Below are 27,192 nucleotides of genomic sequence, written 5' to 3' on the forward strand. Positions count from 1 at the left end.
CATGTTTTTGGTTTGGTGTTTTAGGATGGGAGGTGCCAGGGCCACCTTTATTTTGCTACTAGAAAAAAGATATAGCAAAGGGGGAGAGGTTGGTAATGCGGGGGAGAAAGCGTGTTACTGAGAGAGAACAGTCCCTCGAATGTGTGCAGGGCGCGGGGCCGGGGCTCGGTCTCCTGTCTGGTGACGGGCAGCGGTGACTGTGGATCCCGGCCGGGAGACGAGGCTGTTCCCATCTGAGGACATCCCTGTTCTCTAGAAGAGGCGGAGGAGACTTTGGGGAGCCGCCTGGGCTTGGCGGTGGCTCTCTTGTGCCTGCAGACCCTCACCCTCCTCAGGAGTCTCAAGGGTGACGTCCACTCAGAGCTGCTTCGGCCCTCAGAGAACGTCCTCCTGTCCCAGGCCGGCCTCCCCACCTCCCTGTCGTTCCTGTGACCTGGTTTCAGACAGCGTAACTCCCACACGTATGTTCAGTGTCTTTGAATCATTTCTGTTTTAGAATAATGTCTGCCCTGAGTTGTGGTTCACTAAACAAATGTGGGTGTTTTTGTGGGAAGATGGTATTTAGCAGTGAGGGTCTCAGCTGGTTGGAAGTAAAGCCAGTGTCACTCTTCCAGGTCTGTGACAAGAAGTTACTACAGAGGCGCAGCCGGGGCGCTCCTGGTCTACGACATCACCAGGTAATGCCAGCTGCCAGGGTGGAGGAGGCCGCCCGGCGCTGGCAAGGCGCCCTCTGTGCCGTGTGTGTCCGGGGCAGGCAGTGCGGCTGTCACCCAGGAAGCCCCTTGCCCTTCCATCTGGGTCTTACAGGTCTCGGAATGAGCCCCCACCACTATTTTACCACATAGAGAAACACGTTTGTAAGTGTTCAGGTAGATTAAGCAAATCTTCATGTTTCATTACATTTCTTAACATGATGCCTGGACACTTTCCTCAAGGTTCACGAAGCTTTCTGTGTGGTGAGTTCTTAGAAGTGAGTTACTCTGGGCTGAGATTGCCTGGATTCCAGTCCTGGTCCCGTTACTAGCTGGGTGGCCTCCCCAGGCAAGGTGCTTCAGCCGCCTGGACCTTGGTTCCCTGGTCCGTAGATGAAGGTGATAATAATCATGTCATCCTTGTGAGGTTATTGGAGGTTTAAATTAAGTTAACGTGAAACATTCATATTGTAGCTACTAGCTACATATGGCAATTTAAATGAAATTAAATAAAGTAAAAAATTTAGTTCTTCAGTTGCACTGGCCACATTTCAAGTGCTCGGTGGCCACATGTGGCTGGTGCCTATTGTGTTGGACAGTGCAGGTTAGAGAACATTCCTGCCCTGAAGAAATTCCATCAGATAACACTGATCTCAGTGTTGCTAGCACGGATCTAGAAAGGTGTCATCTAAACAGTATCCTCAGGGGTTCCTTCTAGGTGGGAACCAGTGCAGTGAGGGGACATCACCCGGCTGCTTCCCTGTTCCAGGCTGTGTCCTCAGAGCTGGGTGCTCTGGGAGAAGGCAGGCAGCTCCTGGCCCAGCCCGCACTGCGCTTGCCTGGTGAAAGGCTCAGCTTGCTAAAGTGTGAAGTCATCAATCAGGATATCAAAGTGTCATGGTCAGAAATTTGTCCTTAGCACATGAGAGCTGAAAACAGCAGGTCTGAGAGTCGGTCCTGGCTTTACCACTGGCTGCTGTATGACTTTAGGCAACTTAATTAATCTCTCTGGGCCTCAGGTTTCTCATGGAAAAAGGGGGGGTAATAGCAGTCCATCACAGAGTCCTTATAAAGCGTCAGTGCGATAAATTCCTACAAAACAAAGTGCCAGCACGTTGCAGGGTTGACTCGGTGGCAGCCATCAGCTGTCATCTTGCTCACCAGTCATTGTCTGAACCGTGCCTGGCACATACTAAGAGCTCAACAGATATTCGTAAAATGAAGGAAGGAAATTCTGTTTCCTTTTGCTTGAGCAAACAAAAAACAACAAACTCTCTGGCTTATTGTCTGATTTTTCTGGAAACAAAACAAAACAGACCCTGGGGGTATGTCATATACTTGGTGCATTCAGGTTATTTCAGTTACCTTAAAGGTGTTGTTGCCATTACCCCGAAATGTTGAAAAGCAGTGTGAGTAGTGAGAATGACTGGAAAGAGTTGCTAGTTTTATAAAATACATGTACTATGTTCACAATCTTATATTACGCAGCCGAGAAACCTACAATGCGCTTACTAATTGGTTAACAGATGCCAGAATGCTAGCGAGTCAGAACATTGTGATCATCCTCTGTGGAAACAAGAAGGACCTGGATGCAGATCGCAAAGTTACATTCTTAGAAGCCTCCAGATTTGCTCAAGAAAATGGCAAGTGACCTTTCATCTCTTATTGTTTTTCAAATGGCGAATTTGGGGGGTAACAACATTTCTTTGGGTTTAAAACATCTATTGGAGTTTCAAGGTTATATTTAGGAAATGTAGAATTTGAGATTGTTTTTACTATAAATTTAGACTTATTTAGTGTATTTTCAGTATATTGCATTCTGCCTACAAAAGTTACTATGATGACAAAAGCAAATCTATTGACATTCTGTAATGACTTTTTAGTATTAGATCTTTGAATATTAGAGATCTTGAGTTAAAGTGAAATTTATTTATTTATATATATGTGGGGAGGGGGCAGTGGAGAGAGAGAGAGACACACACACACACACAGGGTCTTGCTCTGTTTCCCAGGCTGGAGTGCAGTGGCGTAATCATAGCTCACTGCAACCTCATAACTCCTGGGCTCAAGCAATCTTTCTGCCTCAGCCTCCTGAGTAGCTGGGACTACAGGCATGCACCACCACACCCGGCTAATTTTTTGTTTCTATTTTTAGTTGTTCAGCTTAATTTCTTTCTATTTTTGGTAGAGACGGGGTCTCACTCTTGCTCAGGCTGGTTTCAAATTCCTGAGCTCAAGCTGTCCTCCTGCCTCCGCCTCCCAGAGTGCTAGGATTACAGGTGTGAGCCACCGTGCCGGGCCAAAATTCAGACATTTTAAGTAACTTTAAGTTTTAGAACCAATCAAGAACTACAATATCCTAATATCGGTGTTTGATGGGATTCTAGGACTACCGGATTACATTCTTGGAAACTGACTAGTTTCTTGATAAGAAAATAAACATGAGAGAAACACATAAGCCAGAATCATGACAGTTTTCAAAGATCTGTTTAGAAATACAGAAGCTAAGAATGTTAAAAGCACAAAAGGAATTTTCATGTGATCTAAATGTCCACATCTTTACAAGCGAGGGCACAAGAGGCTGGAGAGGTCATGGTTTGCCTGGAGAGCAGCGGAACAGGCCTGTCTGTGAGGACCGGCAGCCCCTCTGCTGGGTAAAAGGAGCGCTCATTCCTATAAGGCCTCTCCACGGGCGGAGTGACAAATTGCGACACAGTCCCCTAGAAAGTCCGCTACAAAGACGTGTAGATTGTACTTGTGGTAACATACAGATCGTTTGAAGAAGGAAATTGCTGCTTTTGGCAGAGCCGCGTGGCCGGCGCCTTCTCCCGCTGGGCAGTCGTGCCGGCTGCGGAAGCCTCGTTGCTCCTTCCGTCTCTCCAGTGGATTAAGTGCCGGCACAAGATGGCAGCTGCTTTTCAGAAAAAGTTCGAATGCTTCTAACATTTTAAAAAACGTAACTGACACATGTTGATTTTGTATTTACAGAATTATATAGTTTTCTGTCATATTTTGTCTGCTGTTCTAAGAATGCTAAATGGGCTTCTAGTAAGTGAAAATTATGATTCGTCTTCTAAGTGTGGTGGTGTATTTTGTTTGATATCAATTTCAGAGCTGATGTTTTTGAAGACAAGTGCGCTAATGGGAGAATGTGGAAGAGGCTTTTGTACAGTGTGCAAGAAAAATACTTAACAAAATTGAATCAAGTAAAACCCTTTCCATTAATAAACTTCTAGCTCAGTAATATCACCTTTTAATATTTTCAGGAGCAATTTGGTCAAAGAATATTCTCTCTGCGCCTGCCAACCTAACACCGCCACTTACGGGTTTGCAGCTCAGGTCCCGTGGCTGCGGTGAACGCCGCCCTCTGGCCAGGATGGTTTCCGCAGCGATGAAAGGGACGAGAGACCAGCTCCACTGTGGGGGGGGGGGGGGGGCAGTCAAGGTTTCAGCCAGCGTTTGCTCTTAGAGCCACAGTCTCCGTGGGGTCCTTCACTTAAAGGAGGAGGAATGGGCCTTTGTCCACTCTCTGTCAGCAGCATGTCGGATCTGTTGGGCCCGTGGCCACATGTAACGGCGTGATCGGCGCATCGTGGAATGTTGGCGGTTGCAAATGGGGCATCATGGAGCTGTGTAGTCAGGAGTCATTTTATTTCTGAAGCTAACTGAGCATGCCTCAATTGTAACGTGCCTCGCTTTTATATTTGTTGCTTCGGTAAAAATGACTTGAAATAACTCTAATGTGGGCAACTGATGAAATACTACGTAGTTGTCCCTTACTAGAGTTTTTATTTAAATATTACCAAACATATGTGGGTATTCACTTTTTAATTAATTCATTCAAATATCTGAGTGCCTATTCTTTGCCAAGTGCTGGGATACAAAAATTAATCACAATTCTCGCCCTCAAGAAACCATCTTTCAAGGGAGACAAGCAAAACATAATGATAATCCTGTGAGGCTGATGCAGCGATTGAGAGATGCGCAGGCCCCTGGCGTAACGGAGAAGGGGAAACTGCCCCACCCAGAGGGTGGAGGTAGTGTGGGGGGGGCCTCCAGGAGGAGGTGATGGCTGAGCTCAAACTTTCAACGTATAAGGAAGAGTGAGCCAGCAGGGGAGTGAGGGGGAGGGAGTGGCAGGAGGGAAGCTTGAAGAAAGGCAGGCGCCAGCCAGTGGCCCTCATCAAGGATCTAGAACTTTTTCCTGTAGGTTATGGGTTCTCAGTGCTGGCTGGGTGCTAGAGTCGCTGGGATGCGTGGGAAACTGTAATCCCAGGCCCCACCTGTAGGGACGCCAACTTCACTGGGCTGAAGTATGGTTTAAGCATCAGCATTTTTACATGTTCTCTCATGTGATTCTAATGCTCAGCCAAGACTGAGAATCACTTCAGTGGCGGGGTGCAGTCAGCTGGCGAGTGACGTGGTCAGGGTATGACTTGACATCCGTCATGTAGTAGGTGGTTATGTTGAGGACAGATTGAAGGGAGGACAGGGCTGGAGGCCAGGATATCAGTTAAGGCATTTTTGAGTAATGTGAGTAAAAAATGACTGATTAAAGCTCAACAGGGGCCGGGCATGGTGGCTCATGCCTATAATCCCAGCACTCTGGGAGGCCGAGGCGGGAGGATCGTTTGAGCTCAGAAGTTCGAGACCAGCCTGAGGAAGAGCGAGACCCCGTCTCTACCAAAAAAAAAAAAAAAAAAAATAGAAATTAGCTGAACAACTAAAAACATAGAGAAAAAAAGATTAGCAGGGCATGGTGGCGCATGCCTGTATTCCCAGCTACTCGGGAGGCTGAGGCAGGAGGATGGCTTGAGCCCAGGAGTTTGAGGTTGCTGTGAGCTAGGCTGATGCCCCGGCACTCTAGCCCGGGCAACAGAGCGAGACTCTGCCTCAAAAAAAAAAAAAAAAAAAAAAAATTAGGGAAGCAGGCATCCTTGCCTTCTTCATTGCAGGCCCAGCCTACTGGCAGGTTCTCCACAGGAAGAAACGTAACTGGACGAAAGAAAATTCATGTCAAGAAGGCACAGCAACTGGGCACACAATGCCCCAGATATGAACCTACCTTTGCAGACATTTCAGAAAAACCGCTGCACAATCAGCAAAGGTGCAGGATCCATTGAAGAGCTGCCTGGGGCTGTGGGGTGACCCAGGGTTATGGGTCCCTGTGTGCTGTGTGTCCTGCCTGCACCTGACAGGGCATCTGGGGGGGTCTCTTTCTCCTTAGCTCCTCACTTGTCAGTGCACTTTGCACTGCCCTGTGGCCTCTGTCTCTCTCTCTCTCTGTCACCCCAATGCGCAAGGCAGCCAAGCTGTGCCGAAGGCAGAGGTGTAGGTGTCCTACATCCTTTGCAAAGGGAAGCCACACGCCATTGGACCCCTCCTTCCCGTCAGGCCTGGCAGGGTGCTGAGGGGTCTCATCCGTCCTGCCTTCATCTTTGCTTCTTCCTCTCCCTAGCGTGCCCAGGGAGCTGCAGGAGGACGCAGGGACTGAAGGACTGTCACAGGCACTGATGGAGCAGGATTTCCCTCCTGGTGGTGCTGACCTGTCTGACTGCCAAGAGCCAATCAGAAGCGCGGCCTCCCTGTCTGCCGAGCATGAGGTCGGCTCTGTTCGGGATGGAGCGGGTGAGTCCTCCCGTTATAAAGCGGGTCAGTCTCATTGGCATCCCAGGTGGCCCGGCTGTGCTCAGTCCTCTGCCTGGGCTGAGCGATGTCCCTGCAGGCCGACTCAGGAGACCCTGTTGGTTCCCGTCACGTGCTTGGGCACCGTTTCCTGCACAGAGGGGAGGTGGGTCTGGGGGCTTTGCCGTCTGCCCAGCGCCTGGCCGTGTCCTGCCAGCCCAGCCCCCACTGCCCTGTGCAGGCCGCAGATGCACAGGCAGGTCCCAGCTCCTGCAGCATGTGCACAGCAGGGTCGAGTCTCTCCTGAGGGTGGCATCTCGTGTCCCCTGCATGTCCTGGGCGGGGCCTCCACTCTGCACGTGGAGCTGCAGCTCCATGAGGCCCAGGGGCAATCAATCAGGGGCTCAAAAGTCCTTGTCTCTCCCGCCCTGTCCCCAGGGTCTCTGCTCTCACCTTGGCTGTCCTGGGGCCCTTGGAAAGCTCCAGGCTCAGTCTCACAGCCACCCTGCCAGGCCTGGGCTCCCGTGAGGAGGAAGGGAGATGCTCAGACTCACGTCTCAGAAGGGAGCTGAGTGTGAGAGGGGACGGCCCTGCCAGGCGTCACTAACCACGGGCCAGGGGAGGCCAGTTCTCCTCTGCAGTGGGGTCACAATCACAGAAGGCCACCTCCTGCATGGCCTCCCTGCGATAGTGTGAACCGTGTGTGTGTGCAGTGCACAGCCGGGACCGGCAGCGGTGGCGCAGGCGGTCTGCCCCGCCCACCCTCTCCCTGCAGGGAAAACCCCGGCAGACACAGCACGAATGTCGCCTGAATTACACATGGATGTTTTAGTGAGGATTTTCTCCACATAGCTGTGTAACACCATGCACAGAATTCGGGAGTGTGACAGACGCTGTCCCTCGCCCTGTGCACGGACAGTGTCTCCGCAGCGTGGGTTGCGCAGGCTCGGCCCAGAGGGAGGAGGCTCCGGCCAGCAGCAGGAATGTGCCACACGTCTAGCTGTGCTGTAACCGTCCCCTGAGGGGACCAGGCTGGGGAGACCTGGCTCTGTAGCCATTCAGGGGAGGGGCGGGAAGGGGGTCCACGCAGCTCAGGGGCCACCAGCGAGACCAGGCTGCGTGGACAGCCCCTCGGTCTGCGTCTGCAGTGGTGCAAATGGAAGGTCCCCGCGGAGGACAAGACTCCCCAGGGCGTGGTGGATTAGGGACACCTGTCTAACAGTCTGTGGAGGAGGGTCCAGAATCGGTGAGGGCCACACGTCTGGACACAGGAGAAACCTGACAATGATCAACCTTGCCATTTGACACCATAGTGCGGTGTCGCCCAGCTCAAATATTTGAATGACCTAAGGGAGCTGAGGGGAGATGAAGTTTGTGACAATCATGAGGCTAAATAAGTAAAACCGTGAAGGAGGCTTTGGGGCGTCAGGAGTTGGCCATGTTCCCAGGAAGGTTCCAGACCACTACGACTGTGCAGGGAGGGAAAGGCAGGTGGGGAGGGAGGGAGCTCACCTCCCGGGATAGTAGAGAAGGGACCAGGTGACGTGCTGAGTCCTGGAGGAGGTTCCTGCCTCAGTGCCCTTCAGTCCTGCCGAGTGTGCGACCCTCGTCTCTGGGCTTGACAGTTCCTTCCACAGACAGGCGTGTCGGGTGGAGATGTTTCCCCAGAGCCCAATAGGAGCTATCCCGAGCTCTTAGTGAGTGTCCCACTTGAGTGAGGGTTCACGGTGGCAAACTGTGCCTTCAGTCACTCTGGGGGCCACCAGGCCGAGGGAGGAGCCTGTGCACAAAGACCTGGATGCTGGAAGGACCCTGGTGCAGGGCTGGGGTGGGGGCAGCCTGACTCCAGGGGACGATCTGCACAAGGACAATTTGGGGGGAAGTGAGGTTGGATGAGAAGGTGGGGCCACAGAGAGCAGGACCCAAGGCGGGGAGGTGACGTGCGTCGTGTCGTGGGCTGTGGAGAGGAAGATCTCGGAGGCAGAGCAGGATGTGGTGAGAGCAGGACTGAGGGGGCTGAGCCCGGTGAGGGACTGACAGTGTGGAGGTGGCAGCGTCGGGGGGCCCAGTCGGGAGGACACTGGGGGATCCAGGCGGCGATGAGGAGAGTCTGAACAGTGTGAGCTCTCGGGAAGGTGACGCAGAGCACATGGGGGTATCTAAGTTTGAGTGTCCTCCCCTTTTGCCAACAGAACCAGGGAGCCCCTCGGCGTTCATGCCATTTTCTCATGTAGCCACCAGAGGGCAGTGTGGGACTGCTTATAACAATGACGTTCCACTTCAGTACTTTTACAGGCTGGCATTCAGAATGACTTTTATTGTCTTAGAGATTTTTTAAAAAAACGTTTACTTGCTATTACGCTTTAAATCATTTGGAAATAACGAAAACTTCGTACAAGAAGCAAATATAAGTTTATCCCACTAACTGGAAGATCTCTTTACACGTGTAGACATGTAAAATTATCAATCAATGACTGAAGATGGATCTTACCTGAACAAAATATTAAAAATTAACTGAATATGGATAAAATAATTAAATTTAAGAACTAAAACTAAAGGTCTTAGAAGAAAATGTAGGGGCAAATCTGTATGACCTTGGATTTGACAGTTCTGTAAACATGTCACCAAAAGCTTTAGCAGTAAAAGAAGAAAGAAAAAAACAGATAAATGGGGCACCACCAAAATTAAAAACTTTCCTGTATCAAAAGACACTCACAAGAGATTGTAAAGGCAGCTCATGGGATGGCAGAAAATACTGGCAAATGATAAACCTAGTAAGGATTTTATACCCAGAAAATATAATGAACTCTTATAACTCAAGTACAGAAATACAAACATCCAACTAAAATGGGCAAAGGAATCATATAGACATTTCTCCAAACAAGATACATGAATTGCAGTGAAGCACATGGTAGATGGTCAACAGCATTAGATATTGGGGAAATGTAGAAGAAAACAACAATGAGACCCCAGTCCACACCACTAGGACGGCTATGATTAAACAGCATCAATAGTTGCATGAGTGCCTTGATTGAGGTCAAAGCCTGGATGAATCCTCCGTGACGTGGGCTTTGCCTCTGGGCTCTTGGCTCTGCACATATTTTGTCTTCATTGGAATCATTACTTTTTTCTTTCTTCACACACTCATTGCTTCTTCCTCTTCATCCTCACGGCAGCACCTTCCCTTAATGGCTTGGGGCATGCTTCCCACCTGAATTAGTCTCACATTGACCATGGCATGGTTCCGACTGTCTCCTATGGGGGCTGCCCTCGTGGTCTCAGGCTCCTCTGGGTCCTCTGTACTGACCTGACTCCTGCCAGTCCCGATTGCTTTCAGCTCACCTGGGTGGTTTAGGAGAAAGTCCAGGACTGCAGAGAACCAGAACCCGTCTCTGCCCGGGCTATCTCCAAGGGGGAGAAAATCAGAGGGATGTTTCTAAAACAATGACCCACACAAGAGCTGCGATTCTCCAGCAATTAAATCAGAGGGAGAAACCTCAAGGAGAATGGAGGAGCTAAAAGCCAGGGTGGGGAAGCAGGGTTCCCTCTCTTGTCCCCTACCAGGTGGGACACCTTATGTGGACAAGGGGACAGTTCCCAAAGAAAGGCCACCACGGACATGGGACTTGGTCTGCTCTAGCTGAGTTGTTCCTGTGGCTCCCAGAGTTCTGGGGACCTTTTCCCAGGATGTACATTTAATGGTGGCCTTTTTTCCTACGTGAGAATCTCTAGGGATACTTCTCTGAAATAGATTCTGGGGCCTTTTCTCCAGAGATGTTTTAACAAGTGTCCCAGTGACTCATATGCATGTTCTTTAGCTCTGTGTCTAGTAAAGTCTGGGTGCCTTTCAGCTTCATGTTATTGTATTTAACTGTCCCAAACCCTAGTGGTGAGTGCCGCCCTATTTTCCACATGAGGATTGTAGCCTTGAAGAGGGTAGAGAAATTCTCCTTTAAAGTATCCCTGGCCTGCGAGAAGCTGCATTTGAATCTCAGATCGCCTGTGCCGAGGCTGTGCTATTGTTGCTTCCGCACTGACCCAGGATGGAATTTGGCTGGGACGGTGGTTGGGATGAGAGGTCTTTGGCAAAAGTGAATTACTCCTAGTGACGGGGAATGATTCACTTGACTAGTATTGACTGTTTTCCGTAGCAGGTGCTCGTGGAGACACTGGGGACCTGTCGTCACCAGGGCGGACAGAGTCCACTAAAGATCATCTTCCTACTGAAGAGATTATAGATAATCACCTAATATACTTCTTTTGTGATTCTGTTACATATAGTTTATCCTTTGTGTTCCTTTGTCACCTGAGACCAGTCATTGATTGAAAACTGAGTATAAATAATAGAACTGGATCAGGCATAGTGGATCCAGCCTGTAATTTCAGCACGTTGGGAGGTCTAGGAGATAGATCACTTGAGGCCAAGAGTTCAAGACCAGCCTGGGCAACATAGTACCACAGCATTTCTACAAATAATATTAACAATAATGATAAATGAGCTCTGGGTACTGGTGTGCACCTGTTGTCATAGCTACTCAGGAGGCTGACGCAGGAGGATCCCTTGAGCCCAGGAGTCTGAGGCTGCCGTGAGCTGTGTTCACGGCCCTGCACTCCAGCCTGCATGACAGAGCAAGACCCTCTTCTTAAAGAAGAAAACACAGGACTAAGAACTATAGAATTGTGATAAAAGATATGTCCCGGGACGGAGCCATCTGAGATGTTTTAACAGTGGAAATAGCCATGTTGGATCCCAAATCCCAGAAACTGAGATGCGAGTTCCTGGTGGGAGAGCTCAGTGCTTTGGACAGGGAAGCTGAGGCCCAGGCTTGTGAGGTGGCCCTGCTGCCACCAAGGGGTGAGGGAGCTGGGGACAATCTCTTAGTCCTTCTGGGCCTCAGTTTCCCCATCAGGAAGTGAAGGTTCCTACTGCACCTCTCCCAGGGTCCTTCCTGCTGGGTTTGCTCTGAGTCTCTGGGGGCTGAGCTGTGTGATAAATGTGCCCTGGGACCCACAGCGGAGACCTGACCTTGGTTCCTACTGTGACTGTCCCCTGCAGGACCCTGGGCTGAGGCCACACCCTGAGAACTCAGAACGGAGGGAGCAGATGGATGAAGGGGAGCCGGCAGGTTTGGGGGATGAGAATGACCAAAACAAGGACATGGGAACGATGGAGCAGGTGGACACACGGGGTGAGAATGAGGACAAATTGGGTTCAGAGATCAGGGGTCAATGAGAGACATCTGTCATCACCCAAACCCTCCTCTGCCTGGGCGGAGCAGTGGGGATGAGAGAGGAGCTCAGGGCACAGGGATCCTGGACACCTGGCCAAGGACACCCACAGGCTGGACTCAGAGCTGGTTCACACTGAGGGAAGCACCAACCCCAAGCGGAGGAGGAAGTGACCGTGAGGCCCTGCCCAGCTCCAGCAGCCTCGTCCTCAGGGTTGTCCTGGCAGTGGACGTCCTCCAGGTGAGGGTGGGCTGAGCAGGAGAAGGGTGGACATGCTGCTCTAGGCCAGTGACCTGGGGACAGGGGACCCTTGCACATGAAGTAGTGACACTTGTCTATTCTCTGTCCCTTTCAGTTGAGAAAGGTCTGGTGGCAGCCCAGGGAACGGGAGGAGAGGTCACAGACACGTCGTCCCCATGACGCAGTGAACAGGAAGGGAATTCCTGAGAGCAGTCCCGGTGTCACCAGACCCCCCACAGGGGACTGTCCCTGAGTTCGGATACTGTAGGGCAGGGGTCTCTCTACAGAAGGAGACACGCAGCTCCCTGGCAGGAAGCATCGTGTCCCTCACAGGACACTCGGGGAAGGAGTGTAGACGGGATGCTGGAGTCAGAAACCACTTTTATTCAGTCACTGACAACCACTGCGGGGAGCCCCCTGGTGCCGGGCCTGAGTGGAAACTGTGAACACGGAGATGATGACACCGTGTCCCAGTGTCCGTGGAGCTCTCAGGCCGGTAGGCCGTGCATCGTGGCAAGTGTGGTGACAGCGAGGGAAGGTCCCATGGGGTGTGGGGGTGACCTCAGTGGCTGTCCTGGTCCCCCTTCTGTTTGTTTCTAACAGCTGGGTGGAGCCTGTGGGACACAACAGTCCTGACCTCCCAGGACACGACCGGCATCTACCCTCCAGATCATGTCAAGGTCAACGCTGCCAAGGTCTCCAGGGAGAACTGCTGACTCCGTCATGGCCACCTGGAGACACCATGAGGCAAGTTTAATTGGACCCATAAGTCCATGTCTGCCAGAAAGGGGACGCTGGTCCCTGTTCTTGCGGATAATTAGATGTTTCCATACTTTCCTAACCTCCCGTCACATCAAAATTAATTAAACGATGACTCTATTTTTAGAATTTCAGTAGCTCATAATTTACTCTCGGATCTCACATTAAAGAACGAATGTGGTGGGAATAAAACAGTTTCCGTGTTTGCAGGGAACACGCAGGGACTGGGGCTGGACTGGCTTTCTGCATTCACGGGCTCGGGGAACATCGTGACTCTTGTGCTCAGAAACACAGAAACACCCCACACCCTTGTTTCACTCTCTGTCCACCCTGTCCCCATCTGTAAAATCTGACATCTGTGCTTACCTAGGGACATTGAGCTAAGTCAGTTGAGCTCAGTGAGAGCAGTTCATGATCCCTGTGGGTAGTGTCCTATGCTCGTCACACTGGGGAGCAGAGGACAGGACCTCCGGTCCCCATGAAAGGAGCTGAGAGCCGTCTGCTCCGAATTCAGCCAGGGGTCTGTGTAGGTGGGAATCAATAGCTCACCCCACTCGCTCCCCTGCCGATGAGGGAAAAGGATGATGAGGAACAGTGACCACCCTGGGCTTTATGCACCTCGTCCTGATTCATGTCCACACCATGTGGAGAACGTCCTGCAGAGAGTGTCCCAGCTTCCTGTGTCACAGTCGAGTGCCACACATCCTCAGCATGGGTCCTCTGCATGTGTTTAGGTCACAGATCATATCTAGATTGTAGCAACAAGGAGAGAAACAGTGCAGTGACGGACTGGAAACCCTTGGACAATGTCTGGTCGGGCAACGGGTCTCTACAAAGGTCAAGAACCTGCTCAGAAAGTGACGCTTTGGGGAACACATGGATGAGCTGGGTCCAGTGTCCTGTGGTGGGAGACACCTGACTGCATCTGGCAGCACCTGGTGACTTCTGGAGCAAAAACACTCTCCACTCGCCCGAAATGCTGGCCCTGTACACCAGATCAGAAGGTCTTTAATGCAGCAAATCAGCTGGGAAAACGGCTCTGCCTCTATGGCCAAGGAATGACATGGATCCCCTTGGGGTGACACAGGAGGAAGGAGATGGAACTTAGGACAGTGGCCACAATACAGCACGTGAACTGGCTGCCTGCTGTGGAGCTGAGTGAGCTTAGAGAAACAGAAATGTTATCTTTTCAAAAAATGTGTTTGGTGAAAATGGGGACCCAGTGGCCACTGGGGCTTAACATACGTCTCATAACTGACGTCATTCCACAGCGTAGTGTGGGGGTGGTTTAGGGTGGAGGGACACACTGTCAAACGTGGCCGAGCAGTCCTCCCTCCTTGACTCTGACACGAACGCTCGGGGTCCACGATGACACGAGTTCCACCCTCAACTCAGGCAGGCCCAGCAGCTGAACTGCAGAGACCTGGGCCACAAGGCGTCTCCCCGGTGTCAGACTCACCAGACCGGGGTGGGACTGGAAGCCAAGAACATGAGGAGATGGCTCGGGGGCCCCTCTCCCGTGTCTGCCTGTCCCTCTCAGCTCAGCCTCACCTGTTGTGTCCCTAAACCACATTGCACATGGGCACCGTGGAGCCTCATCACCCAGAGTCATGACCTTGACCTTCCCATGTTTGGTTAGTGGAACACAACCACAGCTCAACGGTTTAAGGTCAACACACAGATCTATGGAACAAGCTTCCCTAAAAGTGCTCTGGATCCCTGTCCTGTGCAGCATGTGAATGAAATGACCAAAAATGTAAAACCTGCCATGAGGTTGACAAGTCTTTTCAATAGAGATGGTCACGTCGTGTATTCAAGGACCTGCACATGGACTAGTTTAATCACTGTGACGGCTGGGAAAGGGAACACGAGGGAGTAGAAAGAAATCCATTAGCAGCCAGTATGAAGTTTAATGTTCAGTGACCGGAAGGAACAACCCAAAGCGGCCCGCACAGAGGGGAGGACGTAGGTGGTGGGAGGTCACACGTGACACAGGTACAAGCAGAGACACAGCCCCCTGGGAGAGGACTGAAGCCAACGCAACCCTGGAATGCAGCAGGGACACTCAGGACAGAAACCACATGGAAAAACTAAGTATTTGTTCACTTAGTGTTACAAACTGCATTTTGTTCTATACTTTCTAATGGATTTGGAGGGACGGGAGAAGATACAGAGAAGAAAGTCATGAGAGATCTACATTTTTACATTGCAAAAGTTTGACATTATTTAATTTAGGAAAAATCCTAAGATGTGTTTTCATGGTGAAGAAATGGTGGGATGACTACTTCACAACCACGAAGGAAATAAAACTCCTGGGGAAACTGTTTCTGCCTAGATATTTCCATACAGACACAGAAATGGACAAGAGGGAACATGCTTAGGTTTACTGAGAAATGAGGGAGTCTATGGCGTGAGTACATGTCTACACCACTATGGAGCATGGCCGATCGGGAGGTGTCCCCATGAGTGGTGTCCCCTTTAGGCCAGACCACCTGACTTATGCATCGGCATGGCCCAGGCACCTGGGGGGCAGGGCTCCTAACATTCCGTGCACCCGCACAGAATTCTGTTATGACGACCGAAGACCGTTACCTGGCTCGCTGAGCTCCACTGGCTCAGTTTCACTGGACTCTGAGCTCCTGGAGGTGACTTCAGCGCTGAGCTCTGGGATGCTGAGCCTGAGTGTCGAGTGCTGTTGGCGGATCACATTTTTCTGACAGTAAGTGAAGAAGTCCAGTGCTGGTCCTCCCTCAGTCCCGATGAAACCTATTGGATTTCATTTGTTCCTCACCCACTATGTGTTTGGGTTTCTTCTCCCCAGTCCCTGGCTGTGCCTCTCCTGCCACACTGGCCAGCATGGCAGGGTCCCTCTGCCCCCGGTCCAGGCAGAGGGCAGAGATGGACAGCCGGGAACTGCGCTCCCAGCTGGTGGACGCGAAGGAGAAGATTCTGGACCTCAGGGAGAAACTATGTATATCAGAATCAACCGCTTTCTCCCTGGCCAACCAGCTGCGGAAATATAGTAAGTTCTATAGGTTCACCTGCTCAGTGAGGAACGGTTGTGTGTGTTCTCTCTGAGAAAATAAAGTCTCTAGACTTGGTGCTTCTCTTCCCTTTATCAAAATAAATTCCATCCTGATTATATTCCCAGGAAGGGAAAAGGGGGTATTTTAACCCTATTTTTCTGAGGATGGACAAACTGAGGCACAGACAGTTTGGCCACGATTCCAGGTGAGGAGTAGGGTGGGGCATGAGGTAAAATGTCAGTTATTTATTCCTGCAGCTGCCAAGGAAGTGCCTGTGATTTGGGCACAGGCTACACGGGTTTGTCTCAGGAGCTTGTGCACTGTACCAAATCCTGCAGTCACATAACGTCACTGTGGTTGTAATTTCTGGGACTGATGAGCTTCCATTCAATTCAGGCTTGTGTTGAGGCCCAAGAGGAAAGCACTGAGCTGCCCCCTGGGGAAGGTTGGGATGGACACAGCCCCTGCTTCGGAGGAGCTTCCAGAGGAGTGTGCTCCTAACGGCAGTTGTGACATTCCTTAGTGACCCTGTCCAGGGGGCTGACTCTGGTGGGAGAGAAGCTTTCCCACCCCTGTGTGTCCCCTGAGCTGGGGAACATTCAGGGACACAGGACGGCCAGCAGGTGCAGGTGGACCGTGACAGTCTGAGCTAGGAGACATTGGCCCGCGTGTGAACAAGGGACGAGGAGGACAGCAGCAGCCCCTATGACAAGCAAACCAGTGTGTGGGATGGACCCCACCCCCACCCCAGTGCGCCTGGCCACTGCCAGCCCTTGTCCTGCTCAGGAAGAGAAGCCCGAGTGACTGAGGGGTCCTGGGACAAGGGCACGTGCACAGCAGGATTGGAAGGAATCTCGCAACTCTGAGGCTGAACTTGCATCCTTTTCCTCCAAATTATTTTCCAATAAATCAGAGGATTATTTTTAATCAAAAGGGATTAAAGAGAAGAATAAAAATTGAAGCCTGTTATGGAAGTGAAGAGATGAGTTCTGGGAAAGGACAAACTGTGTTTTATTAACACCTTTCCATCTAATCATAACATAAGCATATGAAATACTGTGAAGAGGAAGAAGATGGAAGAAGGCTGAAGACCGTGTGTAGAGCAGGGACCCTGGGAATGTCTCCAGGTGCCAATGCAAGTTGTTTGTCTACGCTGTGCCTCAGTTTCCTCCTCTGTTTACACGGTGCTATTGTAGCACCTATTAATTGGAGTTGCAATGATACATTCATTAATTCCTGTGTCGCTTTTACAGCAGAGCCTGAGAAGAGGAGCCACTGTGAGCTCCCAGTTCTGTCACTTCCAGTGTGACTCGAGCCTCACTAGCGTGTGGGAATTTTCTCTCGGGTCCTCGTGGTCTAACGCCTGATGTTTCCCACAGGTGCATCCAGACGCAATATCTACCTGTGAGAGGCTGGTGCGCTCTTTGCATTCCCAGCACGAGGGCCCGACCAGTCCTGGGGTCCTGGGGGCCTTCCTAGCTGTGCAGGCGTCACTGCATCACGCCCCATGCAGTGATTTGCGTCACAGGCTGCACCTTGGTCACGTGGCCCCGATCAGAGTCAGACCTTCGGGGATGTGAACTCTGACTCTCCTCAATCCCAATTCGATTTATGCCAAGTACCTTTATGTGCCTTTCAGCTTCTCCTTCCTCATCTTGCAATAGGGATTCTCAAGGCCATGGAGATGGGAGGGTGAGAATTAAAGGTGTAGAAATCCCCACATAGGACCTGGGACTGGGGATATTTTGGTCCCTGGAAGGGACCCTGCTACCTCCCCTGTGGGCAGTGGCCACAGCTTCCCACTGAGGCCGGTGTGCGTGTCTTTCTCAGAGTGTGGCGAGTTCAGGGACATCCTGGAGTCCATGCTGGGGGTGAGGCTGGACTTCTGGGAGGAGGAGCGGGCAGAGACGCCGACCCTGGAGGACGAGCTCAGGTAAGGGTGCTGTGTGCGGGGCAGGCAGGGGACATGTGAGTCTCTGACGTGGGCAGCTCAGCTGGGACATCTAAGAGCCCACCTGGGCCACGAGAATGGCAGGAATGGATGAGGCTGGCACGTTTTTCACAGATATTAATAAAACAATATGAAAACAAAACAAAGGATGTATTCTGGCCCACAGCCGTGACTCAGAGCCATGTTTTCTCCTTTCAAACAAGAAATTGTTAAGGTGAAAGTCACGTAACATAAAGTTAACCAAGTACAGTGACAACTCAGCAGCACTGAGTGTAGTCACACTGCGCATTCAGGTGATGGAAACACTAAAAGCCCCGACTCCACACTGAGCGATACATCCCTGTGACAACACTGCACTTGGAGCCCTCACAGTCATACAAGTAAAACTCTACAATGTTGTGCAGTCACCGTCCCATTTACTCTGAATCACACTCACCCTGACTGAATGTGGCTTCTGAGTCTGTTACCCAAAGAATGTTGTCCCCTTGGCCTGGTCATCCTGTGTCTTTCATGCTTTCGACTGGCCCCAGCTGGACCTGCCACATTGCTTCCTGTGGCTGCATGTCCAGTCGCTCCAGAATGTGCTGGGTGTGTCTTCACGTGGAAAAGGCCTTGGCCACAGTGAGGGACTGAGGGAGACCGTTGTGAAGCCGATTCAGGAAGACACCTGGGTCCTCTTATAGGAGAAACAGGAAGGGAGCGTCAAGGATCTCACAGGGGCAGTCTGTGACGCACGGGAGGCTTTCCCTGCACATTCTTCTCTCTCTTTGCCACAAGCAGGTCACCTAATACGTGCTAGAATTGCACTTGGAAGGCTTCCTGGGGACATCTTTCCAGAAATGTCTGCCACGGCCCATATAATCTATTGTCAACTGTGCCTTTTCACATTTGCTTTTTCTCCCACCATAGGGAAGCCAATAGGGTCATTGAACAGCAGGCCCGAGAGCTGACCCTATTGAGGCAGGTGTTGAGAGAGGGGAGAGATGGCTCGTTTCTCCTCCAGCAGCACGTGCAGGCCCTCCTCCTGCAGGACAATCTTGACAGCTGCCAGGGCCAGGGCCTCCGTGAACACCTGGCGGAGGGGCGCAGGCTGGCAGAGCACCTCGTCCACACGCTCAGCCCAGGTGAGTGGCCGCAGGCCCTTGGGACTCTGAGGTGCTCCCAGGTGCCGGCTCACAAGACACTCCACTCACAATGTGGCTCTTTACCCGGCTGTCCTGGTTTGCACGTCACATTTATGGCCATGACAGGAACAGGGCTGGCCGGCGGGAGCAGAGGACAGAATGCTCAGGGTGGGGGTCCCAATGTCCCCACTCTGTCCTTCCTCCTGATGCATCATGGCCTTGAATTTATCAATTCTTTTTTCATGGGTTTTGCTTTTGTGCGTTGTGTCCAAGGTCCCAAATCTAGGTGACCAAGCCCAAGGATTTGTTCTGTAAAATTGCACTCAGTGAAAAGGCCACACTCAGGGATCCAGAAGGACACATGTGGCCCCAAGGCCCAAGGTTCCCCACTCCACAGTGGACCTTATGCATATTTAATTAGCTTCATACTTCAGAATGTCTTTTTTGAGCTACCTTAAATGGCATTGTGTATTAATTTCAAATTCCAGCTCTTCATTGCTGATATTTAATTAATCAATTGATTGCATATATTAGCTCTGTATCCTGCAACCTTGCTACCAATGGCTTATTCATTCCAGAAGCATTTTGTTGGTGCCCTCATTGCTAATTCTTTGGGATTTTTTATATAGACATTAGCTTTTATTTCCTTTCCTCATCTTATTGAAAAAATTAGACCTTCCACTGTGATGCTCAGTAGGAGTACACTTCTGACGGTTTGGGCACTTCTATTACTGCAACGGCCTATTTTTTTATTTCTCAAAGTTCTGCAGACTCATACTCCAGCAATTAGTCAATTATGCCTTAGATTTTCTTACCATAGAAATGGTCCACATGTAGAGATCTGTGCCGGTGTTCGTTGGGATGGTGTGGAGCTACTCAATATCTGACTGGACATTTCTGAAATTCTATGCAGAAAACCACGAAAAGCAGGAGGAGGAGAAGGAAGAAGAACCACCAGCCCCCAGGTAGCAATGAGCAAGCAGGGTCTGGAGGAGGGTGGGTAAAATAGGGGAGGCCCAGTTGCACTGGCCAAGATGTCAAAGTAGCCACAGATTTCACAGCAAAGGTGCATGAAAACTGTTTGTTCTTTGAGGACATTCACAGAACCAGTGAAAAATTCCTTCCATTAACAAGGTTGTTCACTGTCTTCAAGGCACTTCCCAGTAACTAGAACAAGTCAGTCTTAGGGATTTCTACAATCATGGAATCTACCTGTTCTCCCTCCCATGGCTGAACTCAGTACGAGATACCATCTGCTTTCTGCGTGGTTGGCCTTAGCTTGTTGGAAGTGACCCCATAGCAGGGGATATGAGCAGACTGAAATATTTCCACCATGTCACTGCATTGCTAGACGGGGTCCTAGAAGACACAAGAGCTCCTGGACCTACAGTCTCAGGAGCCTGTGCTCACTGTGCCGCTGCGGGAACAGTCAGCATGGTCCACGCAGGAGACTGAGCCACTTCGTGGTTCTCTGTGTGTGCTGTCTGCCAACACTGTACCAAAGGGGACAGTTGTGTCCCCTTCCTCAGCAGCTCCTTACGTGGCCAGTGCACAGAGCACTTGCTCCTCTCTCACGCCTGCCCTCGAGGCACCCACATTCTTCCTTTCTCATAAGAGGATAGTTTTCTTTCTTTTCTAAATGACAGCCCCTTGCACTCTGTGGCCGGTCCTTCATGGCTCTCATCAGCACCGTCTTGGATCTGGTGTCCAGTCCCTCTTGGTTCGGTTCTATTCTTTATGCCACCAGGCTGAGCAGAGAGGAGCAGGAGAAGGAGAAGGCGAATGGAGTCCTTCAGGGCCAGTTGGGTGAAGGCCACCTGACTTCTGCCAGTCACCATGACCTGGCTGACACTGACCAGCCTGCCTGCACCGGTGCCATCCTGTTTGCTGAGCAGGACAGCTCCAGTGCGCTGGATACAGGAGGGCTGTTTTCCTCTTCCTGTTTCAGGGGTGGCCTTGCCGCCTCTGGGACCTCTGCCTGTGTCTCCTGATCAGGACCAGCCGGGGAAGCCATGGTGCCCGATCTCTCTGAGCTTAACATTCTCTCCTGCGCACCCCCAGGCTCAGCGGGGAGGAGGAGGAGGTCAATCCCACCCAGCAGACCTCACTGCGGGAGCAGCATGTCACTGTCCGCAGTGGCCAGGACCTCTCTGAGTCCCGCCGCCCTTCCCACAGTGCTGCCCTGCTGCCTGATGCGGGAGACGTCTGCGCCTGCCCAGGTACAGCTAGTGAGTGTGTCCGGTATAAAGTAGATGAGTCCAAGTGTCCTCCCAGGGAGCCTCCATGTTCTCTGTGCCCCTCACCTGTCGCCAGGTAGAGAGATGCCAGCAGGCCCCGGAAACACACTGATTTGGATGAGGGTGGCCGCCTGAGCGTTAGGCACAGACATCAGGTGTGTCAGGCAGCCAGGCAACTCCCAAATCCCGGGCCAAACACTTACCCAGGGGACACCACGACAAGGTCACAGTGGGCACACCAGAGCTAAGCAAAGTGTGGGAATTGAAGGAACTGTAACCGACTCTCAGCCACCGCTGATGCCTGTGCATGGCAGGGGTCTGCACGAGCCCATTCTTTCATGTTGGGACTTGTGATTTGTCCTGCAGGTTCTGATAATTGTTACAAAAGCACCAGTGACTGTCCCAGTAGGTTGGTGGTCTTGCCTGTGTCTGTGTAAATGTTACTGTAGTTCCTGGATTCCAGGCGCAATCTCTCTGTCCCCTCTAATTCAACTGATCCTTGCCAAGCCTGTGTCGGAATACCAGAGGAATTAAACCTGTCATGGCCACATCTGCCGTTGTCCTTGATATCAAGAGAGACGGGGCACATAGCTAGAGAAATCCGGAAGAAACCGTGCAAGTGTCCTGTGACCTTGAGACCGAAATACGTTTTAACTTTTCCCAGTAAGTTCAGACCTCACCATGACAATCACCCGCCACATTGGGGGTGTTTTACAGGACGGATCAGCACGTGGTCCCTCCCCACTGCCTCAATGTCCGCAGACGAGATGGGCACAGCTCTCTAAGGGTGTCTGAGGTCACACAGGTCATCTGTCTCCAGGCCCAGATGGGCCCAGCGTGTGTCATGGTGGAAATGGCACTATTTAATGTCTGGACATTTCTCAATTTGTTTGCAGAGAACTATGCAGATGAGGAAGACAAAGAAGATCTAGAATCACTGGCCTCCAGGTGACAATGAATTATCAGGGGCTAGAAGCAAGGGTAGGACATGGCAGGAAAGGGTGGTGTCTAAGGACAGAACGTGAGGCCAAAGTCACCAAGATTTCACACTCGAGGCAAACCCAGCCCAGTGGTTGTACTGACACATTCAGTGCCACGGAGCTAGCAGGGCCCTGCAGCAAGGGTGTCACCTCCCCTGTGGTCCCTCTACTTCATGGCACTAGTAGCGTGAGTCTGACCAAGGGAACTGACCGGTCTCAGGGGCGTCTTGCCCTTGGATAGATCCCGGGTTCTCCTGCGTGAGGCTGTGACTAGCAGAGCGTGCATGTCTGCTGTCTACACTGTGGCCTTGGGTCATTGACAGGAATGTCCTCGGAAACAGTCTCCCATGGCACAAGTTTCAAACACGAGTCCTAGAACACACAAGATCTCAGAGAGTGTATACCACCTCAGGCCCCATGTTCCCTGCACTGCTGCGTGTGAAATTGACCATCACCTGTCCCCAGGGTTGAGCCAGGGTTATGGGTCCCTGTGTGCTGTGTGTCCTGCCTGCACCTGACAGGGCGTCTGGGGTCTCTTCCTACTTAGATCCTAATCTTGTCAGTGCACTTTGCACTGCCGCGTGGTCTCTGTCTCTCTATCTGTCTCTCTCTGTCTCTGTCTGCCTGTCACCCCCATGCTGAAATCAGTCGAGCTGTGCCCGAGACAGAGGGGGAGGTATCCTGCCTCCTTTGCGAAGGGAGGCCACACGTCATTAGACTGCCACCTTCTGCTACCCATGAGGCCCTGCAGGGTACTGAGGTGTCTGAACCGTCCTGCCTTCAACTTTGGTTCTTAGTCTCACCACTGTGCCCAGTGAGCTGCAGGAGGACGCAGGGACTGAAGGTGGGTCACAGGCCCTGACGGAGCAGGATTTCCCTCCTGGTGGTGCTGACCTGTCTGAATGCCAAGAGCCAATCAGAAGCGCCGCCTCCCTGTCTGCCAAGCATGAGGTCGGCTCTGTTCTGGATGGAGCGGGTGAGTCCTCCCGTGATAAAGCTGGTCAGTCTCACGGGCGTCCCAGGTGGCCTGGTTGTGCTCAGTCCTCTGCCGGGGCTGAGCAATGTCCCTGCAGGCCGACCCTGGAGACATGGTTGGTTCCCGTCAGGTGCTTGGGCAGAGTTTTCCGCACAGAGGGGAGGTGGGTCTGGGAGCTTTGCCGTCTGCCCAGCCCCTGACCGTTTCTCTGCCAGCCCGGGCACCTGGGATCTCTGCTTCCCCAGGCACACACCTGACAGGTGACATCTCCTTCATATACTCCATGTCTTTCTGTGTTGCCACGGTCACTGGGTGGTCTCACTGACCCGCAGGGACATGAGAGATGGGTGTTCTGGGAGGACGTTGCAAAGAGAGCACTAGGATTGCTCCCACTGAAGCCTCTTCTGCTTTCAGCCCCCACGCAGGAGGCCTGTCCCCAAGGGCCTTGGAGTGGAGACTTGAGCCCCTGCGTGTCACAGGTGCGAGCTGCAGACACACAGCTGCAGCCAAGCACCCTGGTGAGCGACTGTCTGCGGCTGCCGCCGGACCAGCAGTGGGGTCGTGGCTGTGGCTTCGCCACATGGAGCCTCCCCTGCGAGCCCTGGATCCTCGCAGCCAGCGCTGACTCTGGGCCCCGGTGGCTAATCCTCCCAGGTGGGCGGGACAGGGGAGCAGGAGGCTCTGATGTGGGGGTTGCTGTCACCATGCCGGGGGGCGGGGAAGGGATAGCGGGGCCCCTCCATGCTCACTCAGGGCCAGGTGGAAATCCACGGTGCTCTCCCATTGTGAGAAGAGCAAGGTCTTGGGTTTTGGCTCAGACCTGCCCTCAGGTCCTGGCATGACACTTCTTGGTTGTTCACCGTGGCTATGTCACCTGTCTTCTTACGGCTTCACATTTCACTTCACACACCTGAGAGCCCTGAAACATCATGTCGATATTTAATTGTTTATGTGATCATTAACACAATTTCCAAAGTGGCTGATTCAGTACCAATTGTTCAACTAAAACTATGACCATGTCATATCTAATCCTTCTATCTTCCGGTGATTTGTCACTTACATAGCGATTTCACGTGGATTTTTGTTTTAACAATGTTGCTCCTGGGCCCGCCCACAGGTCAGTCTCCCGACATATCCAGGTTTTATTCCAGTTCTTTAATCCTCTTTTGGAAATAAAGGACAACCTTTTTTGTGAACTGTCCAAATCAGTTTGCCCTGTGACCGTCCCACCTAGTTGGTCACCTGCAGGCATGGCAGGGCCGTGTCCTCAGTTTCCTTCTCAGCAGGACCCACTTCTGCTCAGACTGTCTTACCACAGAGCTCCCAGCCCCCACATCCTGTCCTGCCCCTCCTTGCTCTCTGTCCCTCTCCATCTCCCCCCGGAGCCTGTGGGTCTGCCTGGGGCTCCTCTGTCAGGCGATGCCCTCATGTGAGAGGTGACAAGTCCCAGGTACCTGGGACTCCATGAGTTTCATGAGCGGTCAGGAGCCCCAGTCTGGCCCCTTGGGGAGGGCTCCTGTGAAGGGCTCAGTGCTCACAGGTCGTGAATCCCAGACTCGTGTCCTGGTCACTTGGATCATCTAAGCCTCTGCTCTTCCCTCTGGTCTGTCTTCCAGTTCCTGGATTCCCAGGAGCCCAGCCAAGACTCCCCCGGCTGGCGCAGGCAGTCTGCCCCCTGCTCGCTGGCCCCAGTGCCCTGAAGCTGAGGAAGAGCAAGAGAAAGTTGCTGTTGAGCAAGTGGAGAGTTGTATGCTGTTTCCCAGGCCTGCGGCTGCGGGTGCAGAGGTAACCCCACCTGCGGTCTCACACGCACGCACTCCTGCTGCTCTCTGTGCGAGGTGACAAGTCGTCTCTGGCTGCTCTTTCTCTGCCACGTGTGTTCCCTCCAACAGTCGCTGTAACCTCTGTCTGGTCTCGATGGTCAAGTTGATCATTGACTTTGCAAGGCCAGCCTGGTGCCTGGAATGCACCTGCCAGGACTCAAGAGTTTTCCTTCAGTCCCATCCTTGGCAACCTATAGCTCCCTAGGAGCGGTCCTTGCTGTGATTCACTGGTACCTGTGAATTTTAACAGTGACAAATGAACACATTTTTTGCTCATGGCAGAAACTAAGTAGAACCTGGTCCCAGGCAGGAGACCTGCACTGGCCTTGTGAGATTTGTGTCCAGCCCCAGAGGTGCAGGGCTGGGTGACTGGGGTGGCGTTTCCAGGGACTCAGTGTCCAGGCACCATGGACTCATTTGAGCCAACATTAGCTCAAAGACACTGAAGGTGCCCTCAAGTGACGTCAGTGCAGAAATAGTTGCACAGGGCACTACATCAATCCTCACAGACCATGGGGTGCTGAGGCATCTGCTCTCTCTGCATTTCATTCCCGTTTCTACCTCTGCAAGTCCAGGCAAGAGTCCCTGCTCTCTCCGTGCAATTCCATGTGGAATCTCTCCTTCTTCCTTTCTTTGCTGACCCTCTCTAGGAAAATACTTTCACTGTTTCTAAATCCTGATCCCTGTCCCAGCCAGGGTGCCCCACGGCCTCCAGTGGCTTGTTCGTTTCTCCATTGGACCCTTTCTCTCCTCCTTCCAAGCAGTGTGGAAAGGGCCAGAGGCCTGGGTTCTTGTTCTGGGGTTGTCAGTGACAGGTCATGTGGCTTTAGTGGACTCTCAGCCCTTGGGCACCACGCTCTCCTCGTCAGACCAAGGGGGACTGGACGTGGATGAGTCTGAGGTCCCTGCTGTCTCTCACAGCCAGGGGTCTTCCCGCAGCCACCCACCCCTCCCTGAAAGTCTGGGACGTGGGGTCATAAGAGGGCCTGTTTCTTTGCAAAGGTCCTCTCCCCTTGCAGGTGTCTGTCTCTGAGTGTGGTGGCTGACACTGAGCATGTCCCTCACAAGCGGGTGTGAAATGCCATCACTTTTCTGTAAACAAAGGAGAAAAGTGGCTGATTGAACCAGGTCCTGGTTGGGCAGGGACAGAGTCCCCATATCCTGCCCCTCAGGGTGACCTTAAGTTCAGGATGGTTTTCTTCTCCCCTGTGGCTGTCTCTGTCCAATTCAGCCCAGCCTTCCACAGGAGTCCAGTGTGGCCCTGGGTCCATCCCTCTCAGCCGCCACTCCGGACTCAGCCACCAGCAGGACTGACAGACTCTCATTGGGTTTTTTTCTTTTTGCAGATACCAAGTACTGTTGGAACTATGAAAAAACTGAACGTGTTTCATAAAAAGTACCATCTCTACTTGAAAAAAGAAACTATAACAGTTGACATGGATATCATTCGGAATAAATATTTTTAATTTCCCTATTTATTTCTATACAGTACCCTTTCCCATATTTTACCCTGTATTTATCATAAAGAGAAAGCATAATATTTTATGTTAAAACATTTTCTTTGACCTCAAATAAAGTTATTTAAAATAAATTAAAATGTGCTTGTGAGCCTATTGTGCTAGTGCCTGTGGCCCCGTCCTAGCTCATTCCAGCTGCTGTGACAAAACCCATGAACCGGGGGCTTATGAGCAAATGAATTTCGTTCTCTCCCAGGTCGGAGGCTGACAGGTCCAAGAGGGACCAGCAGGCTCGCTGTCTGGCGAGAACCCCTTTCCTGATTCGTCCATGGCCCTTTCTCTCTGTGTCCCCACGTGCTAGAAGGCAGCTCTCTGGGGTCTTCTATGCAGGCACTCGTCCCATTCAAGAGGGTTCTGCCCTTAGGAACGAATCATTTCCCAAAAGTCCCACCTTCTATTAATATTATCATCACCTTGGGGGTTAGGATTTCAACATAAGAAATGGGGGGACCTGGGCATTAGGACCATAGTTCCCCGTGTGGCATCCTGAGATGGAGGGGGAGCCAGAGGGGGATGGACAGGGAGGGTTTGGGCATAGGAGGGGGAGAGGAGGAGGAGGAGGGGGAATGTGAGCTGAACAACAGGTGACTCTCTTCCCTGGCCCCAGCATGGCAGCCCTTCTCTCTAGGTCACCCCTAGATCCCACTCTCTGCTCACAGCTCACGCTGGCCCCTCCCCCTGCAGCCTCTGTCTTCCCACAAGAGCAGCATCTCACCCCTCCTCCTTTCCCTGATTCTGGGGACTGGTCCATGGGGACTCCCCAGGCTTAGGGCACTTTCTACTTTATGCACGGAGCTGTCCCCTTTACCACCCACCTCGCCAGTACCCCACTGGCCACACTCTCACCTTGTGGTTCTGTAGAGATCCAAGCATAAGAATGTCCCCTATGAAAGGGACATGTAGCCTGGACCCCATGAGTTTGGGCCATCCCACTGCTGAGCCTGACTCCAGCCACAGATATACTGCTTTATATTCTGGAGACGAGAAATCTGACATGGGTCTCACCGCACTAA

The 27,192-nt window shown here is 51.9% G+C and overlaps 1 protein-coding gene and 1 long non-coding RNA gene across 2 annotated transcripts; both read left to right on the plus strand.

The window, feature by feature from the left end:
* Nucleotides 1-326: 326 nt before the first annotated feature.
* Nucleotides 327-2,282, plus strand: LOC138380712 (uncharacterized). Its single transcript, XR_011232909.1, has 3 exons — nt 327-461; nt 615-677; nt 2,219-2,282. It is a non-coding gene; the product is annotated as an uncharacterized lncRNA (long non-coding RNA).
* Nucleotides 2,273-26,209, plus strand: LOC138380682 (neuroblastoma breakpoint family member 4-like). The gene is made up of 13 exons (XM_069465057.1): nt 2,273-2,335; nt 6,151-6,320; nt 11,374-12,282; nt 12,390-12,533; nt 17,402-17,504; nt 18,432-18,646; nt 19,560-19,611; nt 20,708-20,874; nt 21,780-21,831; nt 22,661-22,839; nt 23,254-23,493; nt 24,456-24,624; nt 26,009-26,209. Exons 5-13 carry the CDS (start codon nt 17,434-17,436, stop codon nt 26,031-26,033), a joined length of 1,170 nt encoding a protein of 389 aa, XP_069321158.1. The 5' UTR covers nt 2,273-2,335; nt 6,151-6,320; nt 11,374-12,282; nt 12,390-12,533; nt 17,402-17,433; the 3' UTR covers nt 26,034-26,209.
* Nucleotides 26,210-27,192: the final 983 nt, after the last annotated feature.

The sequence above is a fragment of the Eulemur rufifrons genome, chromosome 1 (genome assembly GCF_041146395.1).
Source record: "Eulemur rufifrons isolate Redbay chromosome 1, OSU_ERuf_1, whole genome shotgun sequence".
NCBI lineage: Eukaryota > Metazoa > Chordata > Mammalia > Primates > Lemuridae > Eulemur > Eulemur rufifrons.

Bases quoted from the DNA above. Each gene is read 5' to 3' on its own strand.
- LOC138380682 (XM_069465057.1), top strand. From the start codon at position 17,434: ATGCTGGGGGTGAGGCTGGACTTCTGGGAGGAGGAGCGGGCAGAGACG. The intron at 18,647-19,559 runs GTGAGTGGCCGC...AATTCTATGCAG, and splicing joins CGTCCACACGCTCAGCCCAG to AAAACCACGAAAAGCAGGAG. The intron at 22,840-23,253 runs GTGAGTCCTCCC...TTCTGCTTTCAG, and splicing joins CTCTGTTCTGGATGGAGCGG to CCCCCACGCAGGAGGCCTGT.